The following is a 27,999-nucleotide window of genomic DNA, read 5'->3' on the forward strand; positions in this document are numbered from 1 at the left end:
TGCTTGCAGGTTTAGGTATCATCTTGGTATCATTCTTTTCAGTCAGCGGTCGGCTTTCATGTAGAAGCAATCCTAGCGGCTAATTAGCCTCTAGACTGCTTTTACAAGCAGTGGGAGAGAATGCCCCCCCCCCCCACCGTCTTCCGTGTTTTTCTCTGGCTCTCCTGTCTCAACAGGGAACCTGAGAATGCAGCCGGTGATTCAGCCAGCTGACCATAGAGCTGATCAGAGACCAGAGTGGCTCCAAACATCTCTATGGCCTAAGAAACCGGAAGCTACGAGCATTTTATGACTTAGATTTCGCCGGATGTAAATAGCGCCATTGGGAAATTGGGAAAGCATTTTATCATACCGATCTTGGTGTGGTCAGATGCTTTGAGGGCAGAGGAGAAATCTAGGGTCTAATAGACCCCAATTTTTTCAAAAAAGAGTACCTGTCACTACCTATTGCTATCATAGGGGATATTTACATTCCCTGAGATAACAATAAAAATGATTAAAAAAAAAAAAAAATGAAAGGAACAGTTTTAAAATAAGATAAAAAAGCAAAAAAATAATAAAGAAAAAAAAAAAAAAAAAAAAAAAGCACCCCTGTCGCCCCCTGCTCTCGCGCTAAGGCGAACGCAAGCGTCGGTCTGGCGTCAAATGTAAACAGCAATTGCACCATGCATGTGAGGTATCACCGCGACGGTCAGATCGAGGGCAGTAATTTTAGCAGTAGACCTCCTCTGTAAATCTAAAGTGGTAACCTGTAAAGGCTTTTAAAGGCTTTTAAAAATGTATTTATTTTGTTGTCACTGCACGTTTGTACGCAATTGTAAAGCATGTCATGTTTGGTATCCATGTACTCGGCCTAAGATCATCTTTTTTATTTCATCAAACATTTGGGCAATATAGTGTGTTTTAGTGCATTAAAATGTAAAAAAGTGTGTTTTTTCCCCAAAAAATGCGTTTGAAAAATCGCTGCGCAAATACTGTGTGAAAAAAAAAAATTAAACACCCACCATTTTAATCTGTAGGGCATTTGCTTTAAAAAAATATATAATGTGTGGGGGTTCAAAGTAATTTTCTTGCAAAAAAAAATAATTTTTTCATGTAATCAAAAAGTGTCAGAAAGGGCTTTGTCTTCAAGTGGTTAGAAGAGTGGGTGATGTGTGACATAAGCTTCTAAATGTTGTGCATAAAATGCCAGGACAGTTCAAACCCCCCCAAATGACCCCATTTTGGAAAGTAGACACCCCAAGCTATTTGCTGAGAGGCATGTCGAGTCCATGGAATATTTTATATTGTGACACAAGTTGCGGGAAAGAGACAAATTATTATTTTTTTTTTTTTTTTTTGCACAAAGTTGTCACTAAATGATATATTGCTCAAACATGCCATGGGAATATGTGAAATTACACCCCAAAATACATTCTGTTGCTTCTCCTGAGTACGGGGATACCACATGTGTGAGACTTTTTGGGAGCCTAGCCACGTATGGGACCCCGAAAACCAAGCACCGCCTTCAGGCTTTCTAAGGGCGTAAATTTTTGATTTCACTCTTCACTGCCTATCACAGTCTCGGAGGCCATGGAATGCCCAGGTGGCACAAACCCCCCCCAAATGACCCCATTTTGGAAAGTAGACACCCCAAGCTATTTGCTGAGAGGTATAGTGAGTATTTTGCAGACCTCACTTTTTGTCACAAAGTTTTGAAAATTAAAAAAAGAAAAAAAAAATTTTTTTTTTGTCTTTCTTCATTTTCAAAAACAAATGAGAGCTGCAAAATACTCACCATGCCTCTCAGCAAATAGCTTGGGGTGTCTACTTTCCAAAATGGGGTCATTTGGGGGGGTTTGTGCCACCTGGGCATTCCATGGCCTCCGAAACTGTGATAGGCAGTGAAGAGTGAAATCAAAAATGTACACCCTTAGAAATCCTGAAGGCGGTGATTGGTTTTCGGGGTCCCGTACGCGGCTAGGCTCCTAAAAAGTCCCACACATGTGGTATCCCCGTACTCAAGAGAAGCAGCAGAATGTATTTTGGGGTGCAATTCCACATATGCCCATGGCCTATGTGAGCAATATATCATTTAGTGACAACTTTGTGCAAAAAAAAAATAAATAAATAAATAGTCACTTTCCCGCAACTTGTGTCAAAATATAAAATATTCCATGGACTCAACATGCCTCTCAGCAAATAGCTTGGGGTGTCTACTTTCCAAAATGGGGTCATTTGGGGGGGGGTTTGTGCCATCTGGGCATTTTATGGCCTTCAAAACTGTGATAGGTAGTGAGGAGTAAAATCAAAAATGTACGCCCTTAGAAATCCTGAAGGCAGTGATTGGTTTTCGGGGCCCCGTATGTGGCTAGGCTCCCAAAAAGTCCCACACATGTGGTATCCCCATACTCAGGAGAAGCAGCTAAATGTATTTTGGGGTGCAATTCCACATATGCCCATGGCCTGTGTGAGCAATATATCATTTAGTGACAACTTTTTGTAATTTTTTTTTTTTTTTCTCATTATTCAATCACTTGGGACAAAAAAAATGAATATTCAATGGGCTCAACATGCCTCTCAGCAATTTCCTTGGGGTGTCTACTTTCCAAAATGGGGTCATTTGTGGGGGTTTTGTACTGCCCTGTCATTTTAGCACCTCAAGAAATGACATAGGCAGTCATAAATTAAAGACTGTGTAAATTCCAGAAAATGTACCCTAGTTTGTAGGCGCTATAACTTTTGCGCAAACCAATAAATATACACTTATTGACATTTTTTTTACCAAAGACATGTGGCCAAATACATTTTGGCCTAAATGTATGACTAAAATTGAGTTTATTGGATTTTTTTTAGAACAAAAAGTAGAAAATATCATTTTTTTTCAAAATTTTCGGTCTTTTTCCGTGTATAGCGCAAAAAATAAAAACGGCAGAGGTGATCAAATACCATCAAAAGAAAGCTCTATTTGTGGGAAGAAAAGGACGCAAATTTCGTTTGGTTACAGCATTGCATGACCGCGCAATTAGCAGTTAAAGCGACGCAGTGCCAAATTGTAAAAAGTGCTCTGGTCAGGAAGGGGGTAAATCCTTCCGGGGCTGAAGTGGTTAAATAAATCCCTTACTATATTACACCATGGAGCTTTCTTTTTCTCTTTTATGAATGATGTTTTACCTGTGAGGATTGGGCATACATCATTGCATCCTTAGTGAGCCCAGGAGTGGCATCAATGCGTGTTTTGACACTGTTTAACTACCGTGTCACACGAATAGAGGTGAGCGCAAGCACAAGTGGGGGATCACGGGAGAGCACATCCAGCTTGTTGTGATTTGGACACTTTTCAGGAGAAGCATGATGAACACTTCATTCATGGACACTGTTTTCTTGCACTTCTTTGTTTCAGTTTGAATCTGCTGATCGTATTTTGTTTGGACACTTGATTGTCACAGGATTTGCACTTATTAATTAGGTCTATATTCATGCATGATGCACTTTCAGCATTTTATATAAGGATTGCACTTTTATGTGGATGCACTTTGTGAATTTTATATATAAGGATTGCACATTATATATATATATATATATATATTTTTACATGTATGTTTTATTAGCATACTAATTATGGTTTAATATTTCTGCACAATTAGTTTATATTTTATACTCAGTTTATATATATTCATATTTTTTTCAATTCACATTTTTAGCGCGAGCACAATTGATTTTATTTATATTCAAATACATGGAATGAAACGTGGTGAAGTGTTTGCTGCTTTAAATATAGTTGTTTTACTCCTTAGAGGCATTGGTCCACTTGTGGCTTGCAAGAACCCCACCTGTTTGTTTATATTTATCTATAGATCTGTTTTGTGAGTAATTCTTTCATCAGCAACACTCGGAATGTTTCAACATTTTTAAAAGATAATGTAGCATCCTCGCCCTAAAACATATTTTTGATTTGCTATGTTGTAGTAGGGGGAGGGATTTGCACCTGTATCAAGCCACTACAGGGAATGTGTGTGGCACATCTAACATTAGAAAATATTATAGATTTTTATTTTAGGAATTGCTGGCTGATCTTGCTAAGACAGCTGTGACGGTCCTGCAGCATGCCATAGTGCAGTGTCAGCATCTTCTCTATGAAAATAAACCACATGCTGTGAGTGAACCCTCCTTTCTGTCTGCTTCGCTGCTCCCTCCCACTTGCTGCTGTTTCTTGGTAGCTGATCCCTTCAGTATTTCATAGATTGCATTCCTCTTAAGGTCATGTATCAGTTGTTCTATACTAATTCTTTTATCGTTCTTGATTTGTTTTAATTATACAATAATAAATTATTTTTCTGTTACATTTTAAGAAATCTATGAGTCTTGTATATAAAAATGTACAGTGTGATCAAGGTGATCATGTGGTGTTCAATATTGTTTTGGTTCCTAAAGAGTTAGCTCACTACATGTCCTCAATACATTAACATCCCGTGCTCCATTTGGTAAGAGAATGCTTACTTTTCTTAATCATACATCTCAGGAGGACACAGAGGGCTCAGATATCCATGGCTGCTTTATGCTACCACTTTCACATGAATTGGCATTGGCCAAAAAAGACAGGAATCCCTGTCCAGGCATAACCCCTCCCTGCTCCATTAAGTTTTGTTCTAGTTTCTTTGGGTGATGGATGTGCCTTCTCTTGGAACCTCTCTGAGAGATTCCCTTGTAATTCTACCCGAATCAGGACATTTTGTTGTCATCCTTTTGTCCTTATCCTAAACATTCTAAGAAAAAAGTACTTCACTCTATGAATTTTGTTCAATCTATCGAGTTCAAGCTGAAGTCTACAGCTTCTTTTTGACAGTCTGATTCTTAGTTTCTTCTGCTTGAGGGCTCTTGTAAGAGTCTTAGGGTCTTATAAGGGTCAGGCTGCCTCCTGATTCACTATATTTTTAGGTGGATTCCTCAGCTTAATCCTCAGACCTGTGGTATCAAGGGCAAGGTTCCCCCTTTCCTGATCAAGGCCCATTTCACCAGCAGTGTCAGTGCTTCCTTGGCCACTTAGCAACAAACTTCTGTTGTTCAAGTCTGTAAGGCTGCTACCTGGTCCTCTCTCCACACATTTATTACGTTTTATCAGGTCGATGTTTAACCCTTTGTGGATGCCAGTTTGGGTTCGGAGATTATGCAGACAGCTTTAAGAAGGGGGAGGAGAACAAGCATCAGCTAAGTGTAGCAGTAAGTAAAACACTTTATTAGCAGAAAGATATACACTCACATGAAGTACCGGTAATTAAAAACCCACTTATTGGCTGCAAAAACACTGTGTCCAACATCAGGTACCGGTCCGCCAGAAGGAAAGGACTGCCGATGTGCTTATAGGTTGCGCCGGAAGCCAGCAGGGCTTCCCGGTCGTTGGGGCGGATGCGACATCATGACCAGACATTCCACAGCAGGCATGGCTACACGTTGCAGACAACTTTGTAGTGGGGTTCCCCACTGTTTTGTTTCTGGGATTTAGGCATGCTGGCCTTGTTTCTGAATTGCACACCCCTCATGTTAAGTGATTCAGGATCAGGACATCTGAAGTGGTCATGAATATCTTTGCTCTCTGTGTCCTGAAATGTATGATTAAGATTTTTGAATTACCTGTAAAATACTTTGTTTGGAGTACATCACAAGGCACAGAGATTTCTGCCCTCTTGACTGTTCCTCATTGCTTGCCACAAAACTGAGGTTTAGCTGAGCTGGGAAGGGTTATGCCTGGGCATGGGTCCCTGCCATTTTTGTGACCAATGTCCATTCACCTGAAGGTGGCTGCATAACTCAAATAGTCATAAATATCTAAGTCCTCTGTGTCCTGTGAGGTACTCCAAGAAAAGGATTTTACAGATAAACCAAGTTTTTAAATTTCAGATGCTCATTGCAGTGTTCTACTCTCCCTATCCTGCGGGTGGTCAGACAGACATTGGATGCTCATCCCTGGAAACTCACAAATGCGCACCTAGCTTAGTTCAATACATACACATGTGCAGTCTGTTCTCTTTCACTCATGTAGTATGCTAAGATGGAGCAGACTGTGCATGCATGGGTAGAGAACAAAGCCAAATTCTTGTTTGTGAGATTCTGGGTATGCGCATCCAACGCGCACCCCGTCTTGTCGTCAGGGGAGGAAAATGTAATGAGCACCTGAAAAACATTTAAATTATTTACAAAAAGGAGCACTGCATGGTAATGTATTGAGGACTCTATATTGAGTAGGGAGGTTTTTGGCAAAAGTCAGTAAACGTGAACTCAGCCTATAAAGAGAATCTCATGAAGCCAAGCATTTGTGAGAAGGCTCTTATGAAAGCAACCATTCTCTGACTCTTGTGATGCATACTAATATTTGCAGTGAATTCAAATATATTCACTGAGGATGAGTCACTAAAACTGCAAATAAGTAAATTACAGCAAAAGTGGACTTATTGATTGCAACCAATCAGATTTTTCACTTGATTAGAAATCTCAGACATGATTGGTTACTATTGACAACTACCATCTGTTTCAGCTTTCTATACTCCAGCTTTTAGAGGTTAGCATCACTAAATCACAGGCACAGAACTACTATGTGATACATGGGTCTTGGAATGAATGAATCAGCTTTTTTTTCTTTGTGACACAGTCCCTTTAGTATTAATTCAGGAAGAGCAATGTGGTGCTATAACCCATAGAAACCAGTAATACTTTTATAAAAATGCAGTGTTGCTAGGATTAAGCAGAGCTTCACTCTCTCAGTCATTATCGATTTTTTTTAATCCTTATGTTGCTAGCATTAGTAAATAGATAGGAAAGTATCTTTTTTTACTTTTTTTCAGTTATTTCCTGGTTTTCAGGCCTAGGCAAATAATGTCACACATCCCAGGAGTCTTCAGAAGGGGAGGAAGAGTTTTCTGAGCTAAGCACACCCTTCTGCCTGAGCTAAGGGAAGATCGATTCCAAGAACTAAATGCTACATGAATCATCTGCCCCTACTCCATATGGCCATGGACAGAAATATGAGGAGGTGTTTTTCAAAGTGATTTCAAAGTGATTCCTCAGCAAAATAAAACACAGAGACGTGGACAGGGGGGGGGGGGTGCCATCTTCTATGGTGATCTGCTGACATACATGATCTTTAACAATGACATTAAATTCAACACATGTACATAAAATGTACATAAAACAATAGAAATAAAAGCCTTGCCTACAGGAGCTTACAGTCTAAAATGAGAAGGGTTAGCTATAGCAACACTTGTGTTGTAGGAACAGTTATAAGAGTCACCTAGGTGGTATGGTGTTGGACTAAATAATATATCTTTCTGAGAAGATTAATTTTATTGGTGCCTTAAAAGGCCTGAAAGGATTAAAAAGGATTTGAAAAAGCATTAGGCTGGGTTCACATATCTGCAGCTGCGGAGTCCAGTGCGTTTCTGTTCACCGGTTCAGATGCAAATCAGGTGCAGGTTTTTCCCTAAATTCGCATATGAACGGCGCCCAAAAACGGACAGGACCCTTTTCAAGACAGCACAGTGGCCGCCCCGGACATGTGTGAACCGGCTCCATTGAGAGCTGGTCACATTCACATGTTATGCGAATTGGATGCGGTTAAAAACGCATCCAATTCGCATATATGTTAACCCAGCCTTACAGACAAAGAGAGAAGTACCAGGGAAAACTTGGAAATGAGTAAAGGTTGCAGCAGTTTATGGCACACCTGGATACTATAGAAAGGATGTGTGTAGGGCTTTACATATTAGAGCCAAGACCCTAAATTGTGTTTGTGACCTATAGAAGCCAGTGCATAGACAGACATATGGGATCAGAATTAAGAGATACATCTACTGGCTGGGTTGCTTGTTCACAGCCAATGGTCACAATTCACAAAGATAACAGGTACATCTGGTCACTGCCATTAAGGGAAAAAAAGCCATCAGATCAGTCCAACACACCCAAGAGTTCTCTAGTGTCTGTGGTCAAATCTAGAGCTTTTAGCAATTGATTCTGGTTTTATTCCCTTTCCAGTTTTATTATCTAGCAGCCAGTTGAATGCATGTTTTCACCTTGCTCTGTTTTTTTCTTTCTACAGATATGGACTGGAGGGCTGGAGACAATGGATGTAGATGGTTGAAGTCACAGGTGAGACTGCATTCACAATTATGTCAATATTCTTTACAATGAATACATTATGTGTAACATCCCTCATCCTGTTGTGTTATCAGAAAGGGCTTAACAGAATAGTGTAATGCCCCGAACACACGACTGGACATTGATCGGACATTCCGACAACAAAATACATGGATTTATTCCGATGGATGTTGGCTCATAATCTTGCATACACACGGTCACACAAATTTTGTCGGAAATTCCGAACGTCAAGAACGCGGTGACGTGCAACACTTATGACGAGCCGAGAAAAATGAAGTTCAGTAGCCAGTGCGGCTCTTCTGCTTGATTCTGCGCATGCGTGGCACTTTGTGCGTTGAAATTGTGTACACACGATCGGAATTTACGTGAAGGGATTTTGTTGTCGGAAAATTTGAGAACCAGATCTCAAATTTTGTGCGACGGAAATTCCGATGAAAACTGTCCGATGGGGCCTACACACGGTCGGAATTTCCGACAACAAGCTCCGATCGCACATTTTACGTCTGAAAGTCCGACCGTGTGTACGCGGCATAATACTTTGTAACTGTGGTGGTGGGGTGCATATATGTGTGGGTAATCACTGATTGGCTGCCTCTGCCTGAGCTTGCACATAGACCTTTTCCCTCTACCATAGTTAACACCAGTACCACTAACCAGATGAAGCCCGACAATCACGTGTGCAAAGTATTACTCCAGAGAGTTTGGAATTTTGGTTTATTACATGGGGTTTGAAATGAGTTTGAGTCCACTTTAATAGGCCATATAACATAATTTTTCTCCAAGATCATATATTGTATCCAGTTAAAGATTAATATTATATATTACTCATAAAACTTTTTTACTAACTTGTGACTTTTTTTAAACATTCTTTAATTTCTAAATAGGGCTTTATTACACGGATGTAGTGCAAGAAGGTACGTTTTTGAACATACCCAGAATTATGCAAAATGTCAACTTAAAAGTACTAGATACGAATAGTGGTTTGTATATTGCATTTAATATACAACGCAATTAGCTTTTAGCCCTGGGGAAATACATAGCAGTGAAGGGGTGCCCTAGTGTTACAATGCCTGTGAAGTTTAGAAAAATGTGTTGACGGAGGCTGACAAATGGATGCTAGTGCACCAGGGGGTAGCTACAAAATTGCTCAAAATCTTTATTCCTTTTGTTTGAGACAAAACTAAGTCATAGCTATACCAGGATACCTGTTCAAACTCAGGCGATTAGAAATTGCAGGCAGAATCGGTGCAATTCTGCCCACGATTCCAAATCACAGCAACACATGGGACGCTCATTTGGGCGCCATTCATCCTAAACGGCACCCCAAATGCGGTACAATTTCACTGCAATTGGCTCTCGACAAAACGACCATGTAAAAACGCTACTGACACAGAACCAAAATTTGATGCCTGAGCTTCTTTACAGCGACAAATGCACATAGGGCAGGACCTTCAAGTGAATGAGCTGCCCTGTGCATGACGCAGGGAATCATGTGACAGACGCCCACAGAAAATCACAAATGGGAACGAGTCCCTGCTACGCAAAGTGTGAGCAGGGTGGAGGAAAATGTTTGCTTTACTGTTTTCTCTTCCTGATATAGTTGTATCATTTGTATCATTTTATGAAGCTGTAGCCAATAAACATCATATGATTTTAAGATAGAACACCTTTTGGGTAAATTAGAGTGGAGACTGAGAGCCAGGCCTTCTCATCAACATCAGTGCCTGACCTCACAAATGCACTTCTGGAAGAATGGTCAAACATTCCCATAGACACACTCCTAAACCTTGTGGACAGCCTTCCCAGAAGAGTTGAAGCTGTTATTATTATTATTATTATTATTATTATACAGGATTTATATAGCGCCGACAGTTTACGCAGCGCTTTACAACATTAGGGCAGACAGTACAAGTACAATACAATTCAATACAGGAAGAATCAGAGGGCCCTGCTCGTTAGAGCTTACAATCTAGGAGATTGTTATAGCTGCAAAGGGTGGGCCAACTCAATATTGAACCCTACCGACTAAGATTGGGATGCCCATAAAGTTCATGTGCGAGTAAAGGCAGGCGTCCCAATACTTTTAGTAATATAGTGTATGTCTAGATCCAAAAAACTAAAATCAACAAGCTGGTACATTGGTACCTAGCGCACAATTTGTGTGCGGCCTGTCAATCAGGATTCTGAACTCATTACCTAATTTACTGAGATATCTGAGCGATACATGTTTTGTGGTTAATTAAATTCAAACAGTGACTTGCCTACATTATATTATAACCCCCAGCAACTGTGTAATTCATGTCTCAGTAATTAAAGAGGTGAGTTACCAACACTGCCTTTAAGGTATTTCTGGTACTTCATTTTGTTGGAAAGATTTGATATTTTCCTGAATAATAATTTGTATAATTTCATGAATCATATAGATATATAGTTGTTTATAGTTGTTTACTTTAAGGTTTATAATCCAGGTTGATAAGGGCAGTGTGCCAACACACAAAAACACTGCATACCTTGTACATTTTTGTTGATGGAGAAACATATTGTGTAGTGTACTGACAGTCAGAATTTAAAGTGGTTGTTTAGCCAATATAATAAAACCCTCCCCCCCCTTTCTGTAACATAATGATATGTGTCCCTGTGCCTGTGTTATATAAAAAAGCTGCCGATTCGTACCTATATCAGAGCGTCTCCCGGCACTCATGTGACTCCTCTGCCCGGCTGACAGCTCCAGCGGGCGGGGCCAAGCACTGCCACTGACGTCAGCCGGGGAGGGGAGAGAAGAGAGAGCTGAGGAGTCACGTGAGCGCAGGGGGACGTTCTGATTTAGGTACAAATCGGTAGCTTTTTTATATAACACAGGCACAGGGATACATATTGTTATGTTACAGAGGGGATGGGAGGTTTTTATTTTAGTTATGATAGCAGCAGGGGGGGAGGGGGCAGGCGCTGACACAGAGCAGACAGGCGAGGGGGGGAGTTGGGAGAGAGCAGAGCTGCGGATGACTGAGGCACATAAACTGACCACGGTGTGAGGGTTCAGCAGCAATGATATACCGTGGTCAGTTTACGGTTTCTGTTAATAACGAAGGAAATTCTTTGAATACTAAATTGACATTAATTATGATATAATTCATTCATAGTAATGAGATTTGAGTTTCCAATCTGCCTGCTTTACCTCTTGAAAGTTGTTTTCTGATTGAATATTAAGGGTAATATTAAACCACATCTTTGCACTAAACTAATAAATGCGTCCTTCAAGGCTAGACTCACACTAGTTCGGTGCAATTTCCAGCTCCGTTCTCTGTGCGAGGAGAAAAAACAGCTGTTCAGCGCTTCCTCTCCATTGTAGCTGCGGATCAGCTGAGCAGGGAGAGGGAGGAGGTGTAGGAGGAGGGGGAGAGACTGCCTGTTCACAACGTAACGCATCTGCGAATCAGATGCATTCCCATAGAAGAATATGTGCCTGCAATTCGCACTGCACTGCCTAGAAAACACACACGTATTTTGGGCAATGCGGAGTGCGAATGCAATGCACATATGTAAACCAGACTGATTGAAAGTGATAGATTTTAAAATGTTCTGTGAATTGGATGCGGTGTAAGTCACATCCAATTCGCATAGATGTGAACCCAGCCTAAGTTAAAGAAGAGCTGTCATTAAAAAACTTGGGACCAAATGCATATAGCACTTGATCCCATTCAAATATGTCCCTTATTTTCTAAGCAGTGTGGGAGGACAGTTGCCCCCGTCTGACAACGCAGCTAGAAAAAAAGATGGGTTCGTAACTGATATCTCTGATTTCTGGCAGCAGGGGTCACTCTAGAGACCAGCTCTGCATTTAAAAAAAAGTCACACAACTGGCACTATCAGCAGCAGCCTTTACATACAGTATCTCACAAAAGTGAGTACACCCATTTTTGTAAATATTTTATTATATCTTTTCATGTGACAACACTGAAGAAATGACACTTTGCTACAATGTGAAGTAGTGAGTGTACAGCTTGTATAACAGTGTAAATTTGCTGTCCCCTCAAAATAACTCAACACACAGCCATTGATGTCTAAACCGCTGGCAACAAAAGTGAGTACACCCCTAAGTGAAAATGTCCAAATTGGGCCCAATTAGCCATTTTCCCTCCCCAGTGTGACTCGTTAGTGTTACAAGGTCTCAGGTGTGAATGGGGAGCAGGTGAGTTAAATTTGGTGCTATTGCTCTCACTCTTTCATACTGGTCACTGGATGTTCTACATGGCACCTCATGGCAAAGAACTCTCTGAGGATCTGAAAAAAAGAATGGTTGCTCTACATAAAGATGGCCTAGGCCAAATTTTCCACTCGCCTACTCTCATTTTGCAAGTAAAAAATGGTTTCTGGCAAGCGTGGGCTGCCTCTGAGTGGGAAGGCGAGCACCGCCGGCAGGCGTGGTTGAATAGGAGCTGTTCTACCAGTGATGACCCCGGGGGGAAGAGAGAGTGGAGGAAGAGGCGAGCTGGCTGGATCACAGAGCTGGGATTGCCCGCTTTAACAGCTTACATTAGAATTGCCGTCTGCTCGCGGTCACACACAGCCCCCGTCTCCTCACCCGGCACCTGTGACTGACAGAACACATCCCAGCATTGGACCGGCGTTCTGTCTGTCACAGGCGCTGAGTCAGGAGACAGGGCTGTGTGTGACAGTGAGCAGACGGCAACTCTAATATAAACTACCCCCGTCTGTTGATCCAGCCGCCCTCTGTTCCCCTGCACAGGTCAGGCTGCAATGATGGGCACAAGCGAGGCTACAATGATGGGCACAGGAGATGCTGCAATAATGGGCACAGGTCACGCTGCAATAATGGACACAGGTCACGCTGCAATGATGGGCACAGTTGAGGCTCCACTGATGGGCACTGGTCACGCTGTAATGATGGGCACTGGTCATTCTGCAATGTTGGCCACAGGTGAGGCTGCGATGATGGGCACAGGTCAAGTTGCAATGAGGGGCACAGGTGAGGCTGCACTGATGGGCACTGGTCACACAGAAATGATGGGAACAGGTGAGGCTGCATTGGTGAGCACAGGTCACGCTGCAATCATGGACACAGGCGAGGCTGCAATGATGGGCACAGGTCACGCTGCAATCATGGGCACAGGCGAGGCTGCAATGATGGGCACATGCAAGGCTGCAATGATGGGCACAGGTGAGGCTGCATTGGTGGGCACTGGTCACGCTGTAATGATGGGCACAGGTGAGGCTGCATTGATGGGCACTGGTCACCCTGCAATGATGGGCACAGGTCACGCTGCAATGATGGGCACAAGTGAGGCTGCATTGGAGGGCACTGGTCACGCTGCAATGATGGGCACAGGTGAGGCTGTACTGGTGGGCACTGGTCAGGCTTTATTGATGGGCACTGGTCAGGCTGCATTGATGGGCACAGGTGAGGCTGCATTGGTGGGCACAGGTCACACTGCATTAAAGGGCACAAGGTCACGCTGCACTGGTGAGCACAGGTGAGGCTGCATTGATGAGCACAGGTCACGCTGCACTGATGGGCACTGGTGAGGCTGCACTGATGGGCACAGGTGAGGGTGCACTGATGGGCACTGGTCTCACTGCAATCATGGGCACAGACGAGGCGGCAATGATGGGCACAGGTCACGCTGCAATGATGGGCATGGGTGAGGCTGCATTGGTGGGCACAGGTCATGCTGCAATGATGGGCACAGGCGAGGCTGCAATGATGGGCACAGGTAACGCTGCAATGGTAGACACAGGCGAGGCTGCAATGATGGGCACATGCGAGGCTGCAATGATGGGCCCAGGTGAGGCTGCATTGGTGGGCACTGGTCACACTGTAATGATGGGCACAGGTGAGGCGGCATAGGTGGGCACTGGTCACACTGCAATGATGGGCACATGTCATGCTGCAATGATGGGCACAGGTGAGGCTGCATTAGTGGGCACTGGTCACGCTGCATTGATGGGCACAGATGAGGCTGCATTGGTGGGCACAGGTCATGCTGCATTAAAGGGCACAGGTCACGCTGCAATGATGGGCACTGATGAGGCTGCATTGGTGGGCACTGGTCATGCTGCAATGATGGGCACAGGTGAGGCTGCATTGGTGGGCACTGGTCACGCTGCATTGATGGTAATAATGGTAAAAGTGCAGCGCTTTTAGCGCTGCCATTTTAACTTTATTACCATTATTGCAATTGTCTGTTTGCCATGTTAGCTGCTGTGTTTTATTTTAAGGTGTAGCGCGGTATTATATTTGTACTTTTTCACTCTGCATTGATGGGCACAGGTGAGGTTGCATTGATGGGCACTGGTCACACTGCATTGGTGGGCACAGGTGAGGCTGCATTGAAGGGCACTGGTTAGTCTGCGATAAAGGGCGCAGATGAGGCTGTATTGATGGGCACAGGTGACACTGCATTGATGGGTACAGGTGAGGCTGTATTGATGGGCACTGGTCATGCTGCACTGATGGGCACTGGTGAGGCTGCTCTGATGGGCACTGGTCACGCTGCAATGATGGGCACAGGTGAGGCTGCATTGGTGGGCACAGGCAAGGCTGCAATGATGGGTACAGGCAAAGCTGCAATGATGGGAACAGGCGAGGCTGCATTGGTGGGCACGGGTTACCCTGCAATGATGGGAACAGGTCACGTTGCAATGATGGGCACAGGCGAGACTGCATTGGTGGGCACTAGTCATGCTGCAATGATGGCCACAGGTGGGGCTGCATTGGTGGGCACTGGTCACACTGCAATGATGGGCACAGGTGAGACTGCTTTGAAGGGCACTGGTCAGTCTGCATTGATGGGCGCAGATGAGGTTGCATTGATGGGCACTGGTGAGGCTGCATTGATGGGCACTGGTGAGGCTGTATTGATGGGCACTGGTGAGGCTGCGTCGATGGGCACTGGTGAGGCTGCGTCGATGGGCACTGGTGAGGCTGCATTGATGGGCATTGGTAAGGCTGCACTGATAAAGTTGTTGTTCATATTTATTTTTGTAACTTAAAACATAAAACATTTAAGTGTTATTTCATGAGATTATTTACGAGGGCTTGTTTAAGGGCGGAATTAGGGGCAGGGTAGCGGTTGGGTGGGGCAACTGGTGGCGAGTAACCCTTAAGGCCTGGCTAGTAGTTCAGGAAATTTTGAGCCCTGGCCTACGTTATAAGAAGATTGCTAAGAACCTGAAACTGAGCTGCAGCATGGTGGCCAATACCATACAGCAGTTTAACAGGACAGGTTTTACTCAGAACAGGCCTCTACATGATCGACCAAAGAAGTCGAGTGTACGTGCTCAGCGTCATATCCAGAGGTTGTCTTTGGGAAATAGAAGTATGAGTGCTGCCAGCATTGCTGCAGAGCTTGAATGGGTCGGGGGTCAGCCTGTCAGTGCTCAGACATACGCCCAACACTGCTGCCCTGTACACACGATCGGACATTCCGACAAAATCCATGGATTTATTCCAACGGATGTTGGCTCAAACTTGTCTTGCATACAAACGGTCACATAAAGTTGTTGGAAAATCCGATCGTTCTGAACGCGGTGACGTAAAACACGTACGTCGGGACTATAAACAGGGCAGTAGCCAATAGCTTTCGTCTCTTATTCTGAGCATGCGTGGCACTTCATGCGTCGGATTTGTGTACACACGATCGGAATTTCCGACAACGGATTTTGTTGTCGGAAAATTTTATAGCAAGCTCTCAAACTTTGTGTGTCGGAAATTTCTATGGAAAATGTGTGATGGAGCCTACACACAGTTGGAATTTCCGACAACAAGGTCCTATCACACATTTTCCATCGGAAAACCCTATCGTGTGTACAGGGCATGCATCAAATTGGTCTGCATGGCTGTCATCCCAGAAGGAAACCTCTTCTAAAGATGTGGCACAAGAAAGTCTGCAAACAGTTTGCTGAAGACAAACAGACTAAGAACATGGAACCATGTCCTGTGGTCTGATGAGACCAAGATAAACTTTTTTTTTTAAAAGAGACCAAGATAAACTTATTTGGTTCAGATGGTGTCAAGTGTGTGGTGGCAACCAGGTGAGGAGTACAAAGACAAGTGTGTCTTGCCTACAGTCAAGCATTGTGGTGGGAGTGTCATGGTCTGCATGAGTGCTGCTGGCACTGGGGAGCTACAGTTCATTGAGGGAACCATGAATGCCAACATGTACTGTGACATACTGAAGCAGAGCATGATCCCCTCCCTTCACAGACTGGGACGCAGGGCAGTATTCCAACATGATAACGACCCCAAACACACCTCCAAGAGGACCACTGCCTTGCTAAAGAAGCTGAGGGTAAAGGCTATGGACTGGCCAAGCATGTCTCCAGACCTAAACCTTATTGAGCATCTGTGGGGCATCCTCAAACAGATGTTCGAGGAGCGCAAGGTCTCTAACATCCACCAGCTCTGTGATGTCATCATGGAGAAGTGGAAGAGGACTCCAGTGGCAACCTGTGAAGTTCTGGTGAGCTCCATGCCCAAGAGGGTTAATGCAGTGCTGGAAAATAATGGTGGCCACACAAAATATTGACACTTTGGGCCCAATTTGGGCATTTTTGCTTAGGAGTGTACTCACTTTTGTTGCCAGAGGTTTAGACATGAATGGCTGTGTGTTGACTTATTTTGAGGGGACGGCAAATTTACACTGTTATACAAGCTGTACACTCACTACTTTACATTGTAGCAAAGTGTCATTGCTTCAGTGTTGTCACATGAAAATATATAATAAAATATTTACACAAATGTGAGGGGTGTACTCACTTTTGTGAGGTACTGTGTGTACAGCACAGCTGATGGATCACATAGTGCTTACGCGCAGTGTCATATTTCAGTTTTATGAATGAACGATTGTCGACGTCGAGCTGTGTTAGCGACATCACTGATCGTTCATCATAAAAGTGAAAAGCAGCAACTGAACACTATGAGTGATCTGTCAGTATTATGAATGAACAATCAGACCTGCTTCTTCATTCATAATAATAAAAGATGATTCAGAGTTGCAGCCCTGTGTAATGTATCTGCGTCTGCTTTTACTTCATACAGGGCTTTGGCAGATATCTTACACAGAGCTAAAGCTCTATGTGACCTTTTACTAGTATGAATGAACGCGCATGTTCATTCATAATAGTGATAGATCACTCAGCTTACAGAGGGAGTAGGCTCTATACTGACTGTACCTCCCCTACAGGAATTCCCATTATTTGGATTCAAAAGGGAGTGGAGCTACAGCCAGCATTAAGGGGTGTGTTTAGGGGACAACAGGGTCATCAGTCCCCTAGGGAGTTAAATTTAAAAATTATTTAACGATAGTTCTCTTTTAACTCTAAATATGGAATTCACATGGACAATACATACTGCCTATATCATTTTTGATGCTTCATGCCTTTTTTTCTTTTTCCTAAAGGGCTTCCACCAGAGCAGAACTTTGTACGTCCTGGAATCCTAACCTAATAGGAGATCCAACATCCAACCATGATGGCTTTTTATTGAACGTAGTGAAGTCAGAGACGCTTAAAACAAGAATGGCGAAAAAAGGGCGCAACAAGGGTGAGAAGCCCGAAGCCCTAATACTTGCTCTTCAAGCTGCAAATGAAGATCTCAGGACTAAATTAACAGACATTCAAATTGAGCTACACCAGGAGAAATCCAAGGTATGAAACCCCAAACCAGAGGGTAAGACTACAGGTGGTAGACATACTTACAGATGCTCTGACATGGTCCTTGGGACTCTAACAGCTGCCAGATACTTGAAGCCAATAATATTTTATTATACCCTGTTAGGGCTTCTCCAGCAGAGTCTGGCAGAGTAGCTTTCCCTCTGGTATAGAGAAAATAAGAGTGAGCACTGCACAATTTTAGCTGGCCAAATGCAAATTATTATACTTGGCTGCATATGAACATATGAACCTTTATTTTTAATTTTTTTGTAATTGTGTCCTCTTAGTGCCTTGCCTACCAAATTATGGAAGTTGAAGAAATCTATTGTGCTAATGGATAGACGCATTACAAAAGATGTGCTTTTGTTCTTGTATTTTTCTAATACACAATAGTCCACAATCCTTTTTTAAGAAATTAAAACCACTGTTCTTTTCAATGATTATGGGTCTGAAGGTTAATAAAAAACTGTAAATCTGTAATTTTAATTGAATGGGGTACTCTTTCTTGTCTGCTAAAATATATTATGAATACATAAAGCTTATATTTCAGTGTTTCTACACTATACAGTATTAAAAAATATATATAAACTGGGTCTTAGCTTAGGTTTCCTCCCCTTAATATTGTAAAAACCACATCCCTACTCTTTCAAGTTTCCTTTAGGAAACATGGTATGTTGTAGCTGCTTTCCTGTTTTTTCCTGTCCCGGCAATCATATTTTTGCTACCATAACAAGGCAAAGCAGACTTGTTAAGGTTTGTGCCACAATTATGGAAAGACACGAGGAAATTTGAACCTCTTTCAACTAACTTTCAATTACCAATGTGATCTAATGGATTAAAGTCAAACCTGTCACCAACAGTTTCAGCCATTTTACTTAAGAGAAACTGTTGGTAGGTTGGCTTGATCCATTTACTTGTTTTTTTGCAATCAAGAGCTGGTTAAAATTGGTTGAAATTGCCTCAAAATTGTCCAAGTATAAGATCAGCATAGGCCTTCAGGTGCTAACTTTCATGTGACCGATTTTTTTAATGACGATGTTAGTAAACCTATAATAATGTATTGTAATGTATTGGAAAGAAGAGAATGGCAGTAATCCATTAAAGAGAGTAACACGGCATGATTGATGAGTTTAATACAGGCTAATGCTGATTACCGTCTAGATATAATCGATTGTTGTGCTTTGTTGACAAATGTAAAGCGATCAGTAAGGAACATTCAGGTAAAATGAGAGAATTATGTAAGCTGCCATTGCTGACCTTTCATTTTACAAAAACGTTAATTGCCTGGCTGTCATACTGATACATTGACTTCAAAGCAGCACACCCGCATTCCCTTTAAAACACAGTGCAGTTGTGATCTGCAGCAGGTGTCATTATTAAGTTAATGATATCCCAAATGCAGGTTGCAAATGTAATGCAATCGTCCAGATCGAATGGTAGAGAAGTACTATGCAATCCGGTTGCAGTGAGTTTCCAAAAGTAGTGCATGCGCTATTTTTGGTGCAGTGCGATTTCAGCCCATTCAAAATTAAGGGGCTGAAATTGCACTGCACAGAACTGCATGTAAACACTGCGTGCGTTCCTGTGCAATTCTGGGTGTGAACCGGCCCTAATACCTGACCTAGAACAAGTGTAGAGATAAGGAATTTTGACACAAATTTACTGCATGTTCGTCATTTTTAACACCTGTGTGCATGAGGCCTAAAAATTGTGCACCTGTACACAGGTAGGCAACACAAATTTTTAGAAAGAGACCAGCAAATACAGCCCCCATACTCCCGTCATGACAGGTGAACATAAAGAAAGGTCAATGAAACAAACAACAATTGTACCTACGATGCAAGATTGAGACACTCTAAATGAAATGTATAGGCTCCTTAATGATGCTTCTTTATTTCCTTTGCCAAAATGTGACTTTATTGTTATTCTTCAATGTCTATATTGTAATTGTACTCTCAAATAACGTTGCCCTTCCTGGATTTTATTCAGGTGTCTAGGCTTGAAAGGGAGAAAAATCAAGAGAGTAAAAGGATAAAGGAGCAGGAACAACACAAACACACTGCAACTGTTTCCGAACTGAAGGCCAAGCTGCATGAAGAGAAGATGAAGGAGCTCCAGGCAGTAAGGGAGAACTTAATCAAACAGCATGAGCAGGAGATGTCTCGGATGGTTAAATTAAAAGAGGCGGAGATCCTGCGACTAAAGTCTGCTGTTAATGCCCTTCGCGATGGCAGCAGTGACAAAGTAAGGACAGCTCTGAGCACGGAGGCACGAGAAGAAGCCAGAAAAGTGTTTGACTCTGAGCGCCTCAAGCTCTTACAGGAGATCACGGAGCTGAAATCTGCTAAGAAACAAATAGATGAGGCTCTCAATAATATGATCCAGGCTGACAAAATCAAGGCTGGGGATTTGAGGAGTGAGCATCAGTCCCATCAGGAGGCTATTACAAAGTTTAAATGGGAAAGCGAAAGGGACATTCGTAGACTGGTGAGACTGGGACTTTTTATTTATTCAGTACCACTATTTGTACAGTATTTGGATTTTTTTATCATCTATAGTCGTCTAATTAAATGGTGTTTTAAAGACTTCACCAGTCTTTCCAGAGATCTTCCTGTCATAATACACCAGAGATCTTCAATGTTCCTGAATCTGTTCCTGTCTATCTGGGAGTTGCAGGTGTTCCTGTCTACTTTGCATATCGGGTCACCTGCTGTTGCACTTCCTGTATTATAAAATAAATAAAAAATCTAGCAGGGAATGTGGGAACCCCTTGTAATAGCCACAGCAGCTGTGCCAACTTGAGAACTTGAGTGCAAAGATCTCACTATTAGTAAACACAAGATATAAATGTTCTCAGATGGTTTAACTGCCCAGTATCTTTCAAAACCTGAAATCGAGTGGCAGCCCGTCCATACGGGGATCCGCCCCCCCCTCCCCCCCCAATCCATGCACCCGGCCCCAATCTGCACGCAGGGTGACGCAGTGTGGGGCTGGGGACCAACCGGGGGGGGGGGGGGGCGGCAATCCATCGGTTGGGTCAAAACATATACCACCAGCTGCCACTGCTGAAGTCTGCTTTTGTGTGAACTGGTCCTTTAAATGCCCGAATGAAAACAATTTGTCCATTTCCACAAACCCTTCTCTTTAAAGTAATACAGTATTTGTATCACACAATATATAATTTTTGGATTAATTATTTTGACAATAATCGGCAAATGCCTCCAGATAATATTCTGTTAAAGCGGAGTTCCACCCAAAAGTGGAATTTCCACTGATCTGCTTCCTCCCTCCTCCGGTGCCACATTTGTTTTTGAAAAGTTCGTCCCCCCTCCTCCTTCCCTGCCGACATTGCGGACATTGCGTAAATAATTAAAGTAAATGCTTTCTCTTGAATCTTTCAGATGGATGAAATTAAAGCAAAAGATAGGATTATCTTCTCTCTTGAAAAAGAGCTTGAGACACAAACGAGCTCCCTGCAAAAGCTTCTGTTACAGAAGGAAGCCTTGGATGAGCAATTATTTTTAGTTAAAGAAGCTGAGTGCAACGTTGGAAGTCCCAAGCGTGAAATCCCAGGAAGGGCAGGGGATGGCTCAGAGCACTGTGGAAGTCCGGTAAGATAAATCTGTTTTTGACATGATAAAATACAGTGGTTAATGAATAACAGCTAGTTTTAAAGGAATTTAGTCTACATGGAAATCCCCCTCTGCTTCAGTAACACTTATGGCTTCATACCTGTCTGCTACAGTACATTATTTTAACACTTACAGTATGTCATGCATTAATGTTCATTGCGGTTAGGGATGAGCTTCAAGTTCGAGTCGAACTCATGTTCGACTCGAACATTGGCTGTTCGCAAGTTCGCCGAACAGCGAACAATTTGGGGTGTTCGCCGAATGCCGCGGAACACCCTTTAAAAGTCTATGGGAGAAATCAAAAGTGCTAATTTTAAAGGCTTATATGCAAATTATTATCATAAAAAGTGTTTGGGGACCCGGGTCCTGCCCCAGGGGACATGGATCAATGCAAAAAAAAGTTTTAAAAACGGCCGTTTTTTCAGGAGCAGTGATTTTAATAATGCTTAAAGTCAAACAATAAAAGTGTAATATCCCTTTAAATTTCGTAGCTGGGGGGTGTCTATAGTATGCCTGTAAAGGGGCGCATGTTTCCCGTGTTTAGAACAATCTGACAGCAAAATGACATTTCGAAGGAAAAAACCCATTTAAAACTACTCGCGGCTATTGCATTGCCGACAATACACATAGAAGTTCATTGATAAAAACGGCATGGGAATTCCCCACAGGGGAACCCCGAACCAAAATTAAAAAAAAAAAAGACGTGGGGTTCCCCCTAAATTCCATACCAGGCCCTTCAGGTCTGGTATGGATTTTAAGGGGAACCCCGCGGCAAAAAAAAAAAAAAAAAAAAAGCGCGGGGTCCCCCCGAAAATTAATACCAGACCCTTATCCGAGCACGCAACCTGGCAGGCTGCAGGAAAAGAGGGGGGGACAAGAGTGTGGCCCCCCTCCTGAGCCGTACCAGGCCACATGCCCTCAACATTGGGAGGGTGCTTTGGGGTAGCCCCCCAAAACACCTTGTCCCCATGTTGATGAGGACAAGGGCCTCATCCCCACAACCCTGGCTGGTGGTTGTGGGGGTCTGCGGGCGGGGGGCTTATCGGAATCTGGAAGCCCCCTTTAACAAGGGGACCCCCAGATCCTGCCCCCCCCCGTGTGAAATGGTAAGGGGGTACTTACCCCTACCATTTCACTAAAAAACTGTCAAAAATGTTAAAAATGACAAGAGACAGTTTTTGACAACTCCTTTATTTAAATGCTTCTTCTTTCTTCTATCTTCCTTCATCTTCTTCTTCTTCTGGTTCTTCCTCCGGCGTTCTCGTCTAGCATCTCCTCCACGGCATCTTCTATCTTCTTCTCCTCGGGCCGCTCCGCACCCATGGCATGGGGGGAGGCTCCCGCTCTTCTCTTCATCTTCTTCTTCTATTCTTCCTTCTTCTCTTCTTCTCTTCTTCATTTTCTTCTCCAAGCCGCTCCGCATCCATGCTGGCATGGAGGGAGGCTCCCGCTGTGTGACGGCGTCTACTTGTCTGACGGTTCTTAAATAACGGGGGCCTCTGACGCACGGGACATGACGGGACTTCCCTGTGGCATTCCCCGTGACGTCACAGGGAAGTCCCGTCAAGTCACCGTACGTCAGAGGGGGGCGGGGTCACCGGGTGGCCCTGCCCCCCGTTATTTAAGAACCGTCAGACGAGGAGACACCGTCACACAGCGGGAGCCTCCCTCCATGCCAGCATGGTTGCGGAGCGGCCCGGAGAAGAAAATGAAGAAGAGAAGAAAAGAAGAAGAGAAGAGCGGGAGCCTCCCCCCATGCCATGGGTGTGGAGTGGCCCCAGGAGAAGAAGATAGAAGATGCTGGATGAGAACGCCCGGAGGAAGAACCAGAAGAGCCAGAAGAACCAGAAGAAGAAGATGAAGGAAGATAGAAGAAAGAAGAAGCATTTAAATAAAGGAATTGTCAAAAACTTTCTCTTGTCATTTTTAACATTTTTGACAGTTTTTTAGTGAAGTGGTAGGGGTAAGTACCCCCTTACCATTTCACAAAGGGGGGGGGCCGGGATCTGGGGTCCCCTTGTTAAAGGGAACTTCCAGATTCAGATAAGCCCCCCACCCGCAGACCCCCACAACCACCGGCCAGGGTTGTGGGGATGAGGCCCTTGTCCTCATCAACATGGGGACAAGGTGTTTTGGGGGGCTACCCCAAAGCACCCTCCCAATGTTGAGGGCATGTGGCCTGGTACGGTTCAGGAGGGGGGGGGGCGCACTCTCATCCCCCCCTCTTTTCCTGCGGCCTGCCAGGTTGCGTGCTCGGATAAGGGCCTGGTATGGAATTTAGGGGGACTCCCACGTCATTTTTTTTTTTTTATTTTGGTTCGGGGTTCCCCTGTGGGGAATTCCCATGGCGTTTTTATCAATGAACTTCTATGTGTATTGTCGGCAATGCAATAGCCGCGAGTAGTTTTAAATGGGGTTTTTCCTTTGAAATGTCATTTTGTTGTCAGACTGTTCTAAACACGGGAAACATGCGCCCCTTTACAGGCATACTATAGACACCCACTAGCTATGAAATTTAAAGGGATATTACACTTATATTGTTTGACTTTAAGCATTATTAAAATCACTGCTCCTGAAAAAACGGCCGTTTTTAAAACTTTTTTTTGCATTGATCCATGTCCCCTGGGGCACGACACAGGTCCCCAAACACTTTTTATGACAATAACTTGCATATAAGCCTTTAAAATTAGCACTTTTGATTATTCATGTTCGTGTCCCATAGACTTTAACGGTGTTCGCGTGTTCGAACGAACTTTTTTCCTGTTCGCATGTTCTGGTGCGAACCGAACAGGGGGGTGAACGGCTCATCCCTAATTGCAGTGTACAATTCAGATGTATTGTGGAGGTGTATTCAAAATGATTGGCATTGCAGCACACCAATAGACACAAGGTATATAATTGTGTGCTTCTGCAAGACATAGATGTGAAGAGTCCTCACAGTTCCCTGTTGTAATTTATGGGTTTTACCCATTAGAAATGGCAGTCAGTCACAGATATCTCTTGCAGAATTTTGGTGGTACTACAGTTTCTCTGAAAAGTGAAACAGCGTGAAAGTGCAGGATAGGGGAATCCTTAATATAGTTTGATTATGAAATGTAGTAATATATACTTTATTTGGACATTAGATGTCTATCCATCCATCAATTCATCTATTTTATATTGCATACAATGGGAACCCTTTCATTACTGTGGTTTTTGAAAGAGAAATGTACAAATTCAAAAATGTGACCATATACTTAATTTACACCAGCAAGCTGCGCTGAACTCATGGCCGCTGGTGTGCACTGTGTGACACAGTGCCAATGTGCTGATCCGTGAATGCAGTACTTTTTACTGTTACAGACCAGGCATTTTGCTTTGTCTATGGGTTGAGGCTGTGCTGGAAATAGCTGCCAGTGCGCCCCCTAGCCGAAATGTTACATGTATGTGATCCGGCAGAGCAGGGCTGCCTGTTGTAGTGGGCAGTTCGTAAGTGGGTAAATTTATCTTTAGCTGTGGATTTTGCTGTTTGACTAGAGTTCAGTTTGTCATAACAAATAAAGTACTTCAAGCAGTTATGGCATCTCAGTGCAGGATAGGTTTCCACATTATTTGCACATATTGCAACTAGCATTTTCACAAAATAGTATTATAAAATGCTCACCTTACCATAATGGCTACAGAAAGATTTAGGTCTCATGCACCTTAAGAAACACCACTTATACAGGCATTCAGTTTTTTTTAATGCCTGTAAAAGCAACCCCTATACAGTATGTGGCCATGCACACATAGGCATTTACAGATGTATTTCAAAAGGAGCGTTTACAGGCAGAAAGAAGGCACCAAGGGTGCATTCTGAGATGAGCTTTGGAGCAAAAAAAAAATGGATGTAAATACATCTAAACGCATGTGTATGTGCGTAAATGTCTTCCATTGGCCAGAGTAGATTAATATTTAGGCCAGTAGAATTCATTTACACTCAAATGGCATACACGCATAAACGCACATTCAATATTGTAACTCTAGAGGGGTTTTTCCTTCCAAGTTCTGACAGAAAAAAAATGCTGCTTATTTTTATAAGCCTGTGTGCATAAAGCCTAATCTAGCAGTCTGCTGATACCTGGAATGATTTTTAAAGGAACCGCAAGCCAAAAATATGGGAAATTGTACTAATATTAGACAAACAGCAAATAAGTAAATTGCCATGGCTTACTTATTCTATCATTTGTGTAAACTGATAAACCTAAACCTATTGGCTTTTCAGGACTTACGCAGAAATCAGAAAAGAATGGCGGAATTAAATGCAACAATCCGAAAACTGGAGGACAGAAATACATTGCTTGGGGATGAGAGAAATGAATTGGTAATATTTTTAATTCAACTTAGATTATTATTTTATTGATAAACATGTAGACATACATAAACTGAAAGCCTTTCTTTAGCCATTTTTTTTTTAAGTTTTGGAAAGATTGTGGAATAGTAAATACTATCAAGTTTTTATTGCTGCCCATGGTCAATTGAGGATATTTCACCTCATTTGTTTTCCCTGTGACATCAACAGAAGATATTAGAGGAGCAGTTGTCACTGGGACTAGAAGGTACAAACAGTAATAATAGCCCTTACAGAGGATCTATCCCTTCCCCATTTGACTGAGGTGAAAAGTCTTTCATTGCAGTCTTTGACCACATCATTTCCTGTCCCGACAGGAAGTGAGAAGAAATTTCTTCCAGCAGGGACATTGCAAATTAAAATCTGACAGTTTCTAACTCTTCCTTTTCTGGTCCATAACTAATAATCAATTTAATCTTTAATGCCCAGAATTGTTAGCCCTCATTTCCTGTCCTAGTGACAAGCTGTTGTTCTCTGGCAAATAAAAACAAACACAGAGCGCCACTCTAATGCTAGCCATACACTATACGTAAAATTGTTCAAACTCGTTTTCGAATAACGAACACTCGGCCGTGAGAGCAAACGATTTTGCCATCATGTAATGACTGAATTTTGATTAGTAAATTGTTCAATGGACATTAATGAATCCGTTTTTCATTTGTTTTGTCACATATGCCTAGTGCAAACAGTTCGGTCAAGAAACACATTTACCCTTCAGTTTATCGTTTGTTTGGCAGAATTTTCCAACCTGTTCTTTCGATTCTTTTAGCTCTGAAAAGTTGAAACCGATTTTCTATTTGTGCCCATTAACTGGGCAAAAAAACAAATGAATGGTCCAAATGACAAATTTTCTAACAATGTTTCAGCTAGTGTATAGCCAGCATAAGTGCAGCATATACAAAACCATCAGGTTTATTAGACAATTGTCAAGTTACAAAATAGAGAAGAAAGTAGCGCTTGTTAGAACTACCATAGGTCAGGAGATTCACAGCACAAGGAAGAATCTGGACAATCCAGAGCATCCGCTGCTCGAATGTGGGAAGAGGTCCGTCAGATGGTGCACTGTGTTCCAGGAAGCTCAGAACTCCCATGGTCGCGGGATGCTGAACACCAGCGGTGATGTCAGTGCTGGAGGCAGGAAAGAGGGGCGTGGCTAACGGCTTTCAGAGCCACCCATGGCTACTTTGTCAAAGCTCTATTTGTAGTGACAGGAAGCGGCGCCCAACTAAGGGGGAGAGGCCAGGTTTAGTTTTCGGCAATATGTTTTGTAGGCATTGAAGATACAATGCAGCAGCCAAGACAGACATAGTATGCAGCAGATATATAAAAAATACAACAAAATTACATGAATATACATAACGTTAAAGTTAAAAACCATATGATTGATTACAAGAGCATAGCACCATCACAATGATATGCACAATATTATAATAAACTAATAGAAAATATTAAAAAACCAGCAGCAAATATAGTAATAACCTCGTAAGGAACATATGTCTATAGATATGTAAAATAAATTAAGGCTGTGTAATAAAAAAATATTTACTAAAAGGAAGCAATCAATCCTAAATGATGTACAGTTTATGAATTTTTGTAAAAAGGATATGGTATGTAAGGACTTACCAATATGTTAACTATATATGATTTTGTAGCAGTTACAGACTTATTAAAAATAGATCAAAGCCTATAAGGATAATGACAACAATAATTATTAAAATGGAATGTTACCCTACCATATAAAACCACTATAGGGCATATATTTTAATTGACTTTAGATGTATGTTAGTCTATATCAAAATATATAAAATCAATGCAGACTACATGACCAATGGAAAGTTTAAATGACCGTATTTTTCCCAATTTCTTCATTCAAGCCATGAGGGGTCAGTGAGTTCAGGGCGTAGATCCAAAAAGCTTCCCTCTCGCATAAATGCTTAAAACGTTCAGTGGGGGGGATGACTTAGTATGGACATGATCACCAGGTAAACATAAAGAAAGCCTAAGAAAATGAAACAAATGCAGCCATCACATCTAAGAATTGGTACACTAGAATATAATATATGTTTGCTTTTGGGTTTAATACCGCTTTTACAGTGGTTGAAATTACATATTTAAGTGGATGTTGGCTGAGTGACTCAATCATTATTTCATTGAAGTGTTTGACACTTAAAAAAAAAAAGATAACCTTTTAAATATGTT

The 27,999-nt window shown here is 42.5% G+C and overlaps 1 protein-coding gene across 2 annotated transcripts in view; it reads left to right on the top strand.

Moving 5' to 3' along the window:
• JAKMIP2 (janus kinase and microtubule interacting protein 2) overlaps positions 1 to 27,999 on the top strand; it is a 203,455-nt gene that overhangs the window by 99,099 nt on the left and 76,357 nt on the right. For both annotated transcript variants that reach the window (XM_073620612.1, XM_073620611.1), the window contains exons 2-6: positions 8,069 to 8,118; positions 17,547 to 17,793; positions 19,789 to 20,286; positions 21,201 to 21,410; positions 25,675 to 25,773. In XM_073620612.1, coding sequence (XP_073476713.1) covers positions 17,665 to 17,793; positions 19,789 to 20,286; positions 21,201 to 21,410; positions 25,675 to 25,773 — 936 coding nt within the window. In that variant the 5' untranslated portion in view covers positions 8,069 to 8,118; positions 17,547 to 17,664. The remainder of the gene's footprint in view (positions 1 to 8,068; positions 8,119 to 17,546; positions 17,794 to 19,788; positions 20,287 to 21,200; positions 21,411 to 25,674; positions 25,774 to 27,999) is intronic.

Source organism: Aquarana catesbeiana, linkage group LG03, assembly GCF_042186555.1.
Source record: "Aquarana catesbeiana isolate 2022-GZ linkage group LG03, ASM4218655v1, whole genome shotgun sequence".
NCBI classification, from domain to species: domain Eukaryota; kingdom Metazoa; phylum Chordata; class Amphibia; order Anura; family Ranidae; genus Aquarana; species Aquarana catesbeiana.